The 7,500-nt window shown below is 48.5% G+C and overlaps 1 protein-coding gene across 2 annotated transcripts in view; it reads left to right on the plus strand.

The window, feature by feature from the left end:
* pcif1 (phosphorylated CTD interacting factor 1) overlaps positions 1-4,945 on the plus strand; it is a 20,972-nt gene extending 16,027 nt beyond the window's left edge. The window contains exons 15-16 of one of the 2 annotated variants that reach the window (XM_062416414.1): positions 1,371-1,546; positions 3,427-4,945. In XM_062416414.1, the coding sequence (XP_062272398.1) occupies positions 1,371-1,546; positions 3,427-3,742 (492 nt within the window). In that variant the 3' untranslated portion in view covers positions 3,743-4,945. The remainder of the gene's footprint in view (positions 1-1,370; positions 1,547-3,426) is intronic. The other variant, XM_062416415.1, reaches the window with a different exon arrangement.
* The last annotated feature ends 2,555 nt before the right edge of the window (positions 4,946-7,500 follow it).

Below are 7,500 nucleotides of genomic sequence, written 5' to 3' on the forward strand. Positions count from 1 at the left end.
AACACACCTGACCCGTAATACACCTGACCCGTAATACACCTGACCCGTAACACACCTGACCCGTAATACACCTGACCCATAATACACCTGACCCATAATACACCTGACCCATAATACACCTGACCCGTAATACACCTGACCCGTAATACACCTGACCCGTAATACACCTGACCCATAATACACCTGACCCGTAATACACCTGACCCGTAACACACCTGACCCGTAACACACCTGACCCGTAACACACCTGACCCGTAATACACCTGACCCATAATACACCTGACCCGTAATACACCTGACCCGTAACACACCTGACCCGTAACACACCTGACCCGTAATACACCTGACCCGTAATACACCTGACCCGTAATACACCTGACCCGTAATACACCTGACCCGTAATACACCTGACCCATAATACACCTGACCCATAATACACCTGACCCATAATACACCTGACCCATAATACACCTGACCCGTAATACACCTGACCCGTAATACACCTGACCCGTAATACACCTGACCCGTAATACACCTGACCCGTAATACACCTGACCCATGATACACCTGACCCGTAATACACCTGACCCGTAATACACCTGACCCGTAATACACCTGACCCGTAATACACCTGACCCGTAATACACCTGACCCGTAATACACCTGACCCGTAATACACCTGACCCGTAATACACCTGACCCGTAATACACCTGACCCGTAACACACCTGACCCGTAACACACCTGACCCGTAACACACCTGACCCGTAACACACCTGACCCGTAATACACCTGACCCGTAACACACCTGACCCGTAACACACCTGACCCGTAATACACCTGACCCGTAATACACCTGACCCGTAATACACCTGACCCGTAATACACCTGACCCGTAATACACCTGACCCATAATACACCTGACCCATAATACACCTGACCCATAATACACCTGACCCATAATACACCTGACCCATAATACACCTGACCCATAATACACCTGACCCATAATACACCTGACCCATAATACACCTGACCCATAATATACCTGACCCATAATACACCTGACCCATAATACACCTGACCCATGATACACCTGACCCATAATACACCTGACCCATAATACACCTGACCCATAATACACCTGACCCATAATACACTTGACCCATAATACACCTGACCCATAATACAGGTGTATCAGGTGTATCAGAACATTCAGGTGTATCAGGTGTATCAGAACATTCAGGTGTATCAGGTGTATCAGAACATTCAGGTGTATCAGGTGTATCAGAACCTACAGGTGTATCAGGTGTATCAGAACATTCAGGTGTATCAGGTGTATCAGAACATTGAGGTGTGTTTGTGTACCAGGACCTGTTGGACCGCTCCTCTGAGCCGCTCTCCTTCATCGTGTTCGTACCTGAGTGGCGTGACCCGGTGACCCCGGCGCTGAGCCGCATGGAGAGCAGCCGCTTCCTGCGTCACCAGATGAGCGTCCCGGCCTACGAGCACGAGTACCGGTCCGGCAGCCAGCACATCTGCAAGAGGTACTGATACCCCACCTAACCCTACTGATACCCCACTGATACCCCACCTAACTCTACTGATACCCTACCTAACCCTACTGATACCCTACCTAACCCTACTGATACCCCACCTAACCCTACTGATACCCTACCTAACCCTACTGATATCCTACCTAACCCTACAGATACCCTACCTAACCCTACTGATACCCTACCTAACCCTACAGATACCCTACCTAACCCTACAGATACCCTACCTAACCCTACTGATACCCTACCTAACTCTACTGATACCCTACCTAACCCTACTGATACCCTACCTAACCCTACTGATACCCCACCTAACCCTACTGATACCCTACCTAACCCTACTGATACCCTACCTAACCCTACTGATACCCCACCTAACCCTACTGATACCCTACCTAACCCTACTGATATCCTACCTAACCCTACAGATACCCTACCTAACCCTACTGATACCCTACCTAACCCTACTGATACCCTACCTAACCCTACTGATACCCTACCTAACTCTACTGATACCCTACCTAACCCTAACCCTACAGATACCCTACCTAACCCTACAGATACCCTACCTAACCCTACTGATACCCCACCTAACCCTACTGATACCCTACCTAACCCTACTGATACCCCACCTAACCCTACTGATACCCTACCTAACCCTACTGATACCCTACCTAACCCTACTGATACCCCACCTAACCCTACTGATACCCTACCTAACCCTACAGATACCCTACCTAACCCTAGAGATACCCCACCTAACCCTAACCCTACTGATACCCTACCTAACCCTACTGATACCCTACCTAACCCTAGAGATACCCCACCTAACCCTAATGATACCCTATCTAACCCTACTGATACCCTACCTAACCCTACTGATACCCTACCTAACCCTAGAGATACCCCACCTAACCCTAATGATACCCTATCTAACCCTACTGATACCCTACCTAACCCTACTGATACCCTACCTAACCCTACTGATACCCTACCTAACCCTACTGATACCCCACCTAACCCTACTGATACCCTATCTAACCCTACTGATACCCTACCTAACCCTACTGATACTCTACCTAACCCTACTGATACCCCACCTAACCCTACTGATACCCTCCCTAACCCTACTGATACCCTACCTAACCCTAATGATACCCTATCTAACCCTACTGATACCCTACCTAACCCTACTGATACCCCACCTAACCCTACTGATACCCTACCTAACCTTACTGATACCCCACCTAACCCTACTGATACCCTACCTAACCCTACTGACACCCTACTGATACCCTACCTAACCCTACTGATACCCTACCTAACCCTACAGATACCCCACCTAACCCTACTGATACCCTACCTAACCTTACTGATACCCTACCTAACCCTCCTGATACCCTCCCTAACCCTACTGATACCCCACCTAACCCTACTGATACCCTACCTAACCCTACTGACACCCTACTGATACCCTACCTAACTCTACTGATACCCTACCTAACCCTACAGATACCCTACTTAACCCTACTGATACCCTACCTAACTCTACTGATACCCTACCTAACCCTACTGATACCCTACCTAACCCTACTGATACCCCACCTAACCCTACTGATACCCTACCTAACCCTACAGATACCCTACCTAACCCTCCTGATACCCTACCTAACCCTCCTGATACCCTACCTAACCCTCCTGATACCCTACCTAACCCTACTGATACCCCACCTAACCCTACTGATACCCCACCTAACACTACAGATACCCCACCTAACCCTACTGATACCCTACCTAACCCTACTGATACCCCACCTAACCCTACTGATACCCTACAGTAATACTACAGTAATACTGTGTGTGTGTTTCAGGGAGGAGATGTACTACCGGGCGGTCCACGGTACCGCGGTGATCTTCCTGCAGAACGAAGCAGGTTTTGGGAAGTGGGCTCCGACCACGGAGCGTCTGGCGGAGCTGATGGCGGCGTACCGACCGTCCACCGCTCGCCCCGCCTCCCTGTCCTCGCCTGGCCCCGCCCACAGCACACCCGCAGACAAAGACTCCGCCCCCAAGGCGGCTGACAGGACACAGCCCGGCATGATGTCACCGGGTAGCCATGACAACAATAACAACAACGACAGCAGCAGCAGCAGCACCCCCCCACAGGACAAGATGGCTGCCGTGTAGGGGGCGGGGCTTAGCACCCCAGAGGACAAGATGGCTGCCGTGTAGGGGGCGGGGCTTAGCACCCCACAGGACAAGATGGCTGCCGTGTAGGAGGCGGGGCTTAGCACCCCACAGGACAAGATGGCTGCCGTGTAGGGGGCGGGGCTTAGTACCCCACAGGACAAGATGGCTGCCGTGTAGGAGGCGGGGCTTAGCACCCCACAGGACAAGATGGCTGCCGTGTAGGGGGCGGGGCTTAGTACCCCACAGGACAAGATGGTTGCCGTGTAGGGGGCGGGGCTTAGCACCCCACATGACAATATGGCTGCCGTGTAGGGGGCGGGGCTTAGCATTTGGTCACCTTGTTTAAACTTTGCATTTTTCCAGCTTTTTTTAAATTGTTCATCGTGTTCAGATTGTCCCTCACCAGCACCTGTAGCAGCCCGCCAGCAGGGGGCGGAGCTTCTTGCTTTTTCTGCGTCCCCTCATAGGACACTCCGCTCAGATCGACTCTTCTGATTGGTCGAAGCTCTGACATCACAGCGTCTGGAGCGTTTATTCGAGCTACCGCTGAGTCACATTGTTGCTTAGCAACAGGCAGCACAGCCAATGAAATGGCTCCAGCAATAATAAAAACCTTTCCTTTACCTGTGATGTCATCTGTGATGTCACTGGACTTCTGATTGGTCCCCACACTGACAGGGCTGATTGGTGATTGGTTGGCAAAGGCAGCTATAGTTTCTATTGGACAGATCCAGCTACAGGCTCCGCCTTCTCAGGAGAGCCCCACCAATCAGTGCGCATCCTGTCTGCAGGGGATTGTGGGAAATGGAGGCGGCGGGGTCAGACACGGGACAGACGGCTGTCACATGATCAGCTGTGACATCATCAGTGAGACAGGTGTTTGGGCAGGTAGAGTTACGCAGTGTGATGTCATCTGGTTCTGATAACTACAACTCCCAGCATGCATTTCACTAAGAAACGTCCAATCACACTGCAGTTTAATAAATTTACTAATCAAACAACCTGGAGCTGGCTTCGTCTCCATAGCAACAGCAGCTGAGGCTCATGGGTAATGTAGTATTCAGAACCGTCCAAACTGAAAAAACCTAAAAACAACTTTTCTCAGTTGTTTAAAGGTTTAGATTACATTATATTTGATATTATTATATATATTATATATTATATTATATATTATATTATATTATATATTATATTATATTATATATTATATAACATTATATATTATATATTCATATATTATATTATAACATTACGAGCTTCTGTCTGAATGAATTTTACTGATGTGTTTGTACAGTGTTGAAGAACCAGAGGCTCCTCCCACTCAGTAACTCTATTGGCTCGTCCTGTGTCTGCGTGCTCTGTGATTGGCCGATGAGCCGGCCTATCAGGCGTCTGTTGCCGTGCGCCAGCGGCTGTGTAGATACGTGTACAGTTAAACTGATCTGAAGTCTGTTGATGTTCTTTCTGCTGTTAAACTGATAAAAACAAATGAATTGTACGTTTTAACTGTTCTGATTTTTTATTTGATTTTAATTTAATAATTTTTTAAAGAAGTTTCCTGACAGCTGATCATAGTTTGTTTAAACTAAACCAAAGTGTTCAAATCTATATCTGTATGTAGAAAAGTGTTCATCAGTAATGCTGACGTCTGACCAGCAGAGTTCTCCTGTTCTCCTGTTCTCCTGTTCTCCTCTGTTCTCCTCTGTTCTCCTGTTCTCCTCTGTTCTCCTGTTCTCCTGTTCCCCTGTTCTCCTGTTCTCCTCTGTTCTCCTCTGTTCTCCTGTTCTCCTGTTCTCCTCTGTTCTCCTCTGTTCTCCTCTGTTCTCCTGTTCTCCTCTGTTCTCCTGTTCTCCTGTTCTCGTGTTCTCCTCTGTTCCTCTGTTCTCCTGTTCTCCCCTGTTCTCCTGTTCTCCTGTTCTCCTCTGTTCTCCTGTTCTCCTCTGTTCTCCTCTGTTCTCCTCTGTTCTCCTGTTCTCCTCTGTTCCTCTGTTCTCCTCTGTTCTCCTGTTCTCCTGTTCTCCTCTGTTCTCCTGTTCTCCTGTTCTCCTCTGTTCCCCTGTTCTCCTCTGTTCTCCTGTTCTCCTGTTCTCCTCTGTTCCCCTGTTCTCCTCTGTTCTCCTGTTCTCCTGTTCTCCTCTGTTCTCCTCTGTTCTCCTGTTCCTCTGTTCTCCTGTTCCTCTGTTCTCCTCTGTTCTCCTGTTCTCCTGTTCTCCTCTGTTCCCCTGTTCTCCTCTGTTCTCCTGTTCTCCTGTTCTCCTCTGTTCTCCTCTGTTCTCCTGTTCCTCTGTTCTCCTGTTCCTCTGTTCTCCTCTGTTCTCCTGTTCTCCTGTTCCTCTGTTCTCCTCTGTTCCTCTGTTCTCCTCTGTTCTCCTGTTCTCCTCTGTTCTCCCCTGTTCTCCTGTTCCTCTGTTCTCCTCTGTTCTCCTGTTCTCCTGTTCCTCTGTTCTCCTGTTCCTCTGTTCTCCTGTGCTCCTGTTCTCCTGTTCTCCTCTGTTCTCCTCTGTTCTCCTCTGTTCTCCTGTTCCTCTGTTCTCCTCTGTTCTCCTCTGTTCTCCTCTGTTCTCCTGTTCCTCTGTTCTCCTCTGTTCTCCTGTTCCTCTGTTCTCCTCTGTTCTCCTCTGTTCTCCTGTTCCTCTGTTCTCCTCTGTTCTCCTCTGTTCTCCTGTTCCTCTGTTCTCCTCTTCTCCTCTGTTCTCCTCTGTTCTCCTCTGTTCCCCTGTTCTCCTGTTCTCCCCTGTTCTCCTCTGTTCTCCTGTTCCTCTGTTCTCCTCTGTTCTCCTGTTCTTGTGTTCTCCTCTGTTCTCCTGTTCTCCTGTTCTCCTGTTCTCCTCTGTTCTCCTGTTCTCCTCTGTTCTCCTGTTCTCTCCTGTTCTCCTGTTCTCGTGTTCTCCTCTGTTCTTGTGTTCTCCTCTGTTCTCCTGTTCTCCTCTGTTCTCCTGTTCTCCCCTGTTCTCCTCTGTTCTCCTGTGTTCTCTTTCCTGTTCTCTGTTGGTTTGTTTTTTATGGTTTGGGTTCTTTTGGGTTCTGTTGTGCATGAAACTTTTGGACTCTAAACGATGTTCGTACTCCTGAATGTTTTTCAGGCGTGTGGAGCGGCGTCGCTGCGTAGCGTCACTGTTCTACTGAGAACATAGAACCTTCCCAGCACCACTGTTCTACTGAGAACATAGAACCTTCCCAGCACCACTGTTCTACTGAGAACATAGAACCTTCCCAGCACCACTGTTCTACTGAGAACATAGAACCTTCCCAGCGTCACTGTTCTACTGAGAACATAGAACCTTCACAGCGGAGCTATGCTAGCAGTTTCCCCCTGACGCCAGTGTTTGTGCTAAGCTAGGCTAACTATGGAACACGGAACAGAGAACGTGTTCTTGTAAATAACTACAAAGTCAAATTCTCATAATCTGGAGATAAAATCTTTCAATTTATTTCTTCTGATTAACATCCGTTTATTTAATTATGAGCTTCGGAGAACGTCTCATCATATAATTATTAGAACCCTACTAGAACCTCCTGGATCATAACACTGAGTTTTGAGTAAAAATGTTCTACATGTTTTTTTATGTTCTGATTCAAACCAGCAGGAACATTTTAAATGGTGACCTGTGAAGAACACGGAACGGTTCTGTGAAGAACACGGAACGGTTCCGTCTGACGCTGCGTTGCGCCGCCGCCGAGCAGCTGGAGAATGTAAATAACATCTGTGGTTCCTCTGCTGCAGAACCAGTAAAGATATATCAACCCTGCTCTGC

Source organism: Scomber scombrus, chromosome 3, assembly GCF_963691925.1.
Source record: "Scomber scombrus chromosome 3, fScoSco1.1, whole genome shotgun sequence".
Lineage (NCBI taxonomy): Eukaryota > Metazoa > Chordata > Actinopteri > Scombriformes > Scombridae > Scomber > Scomber scombrus.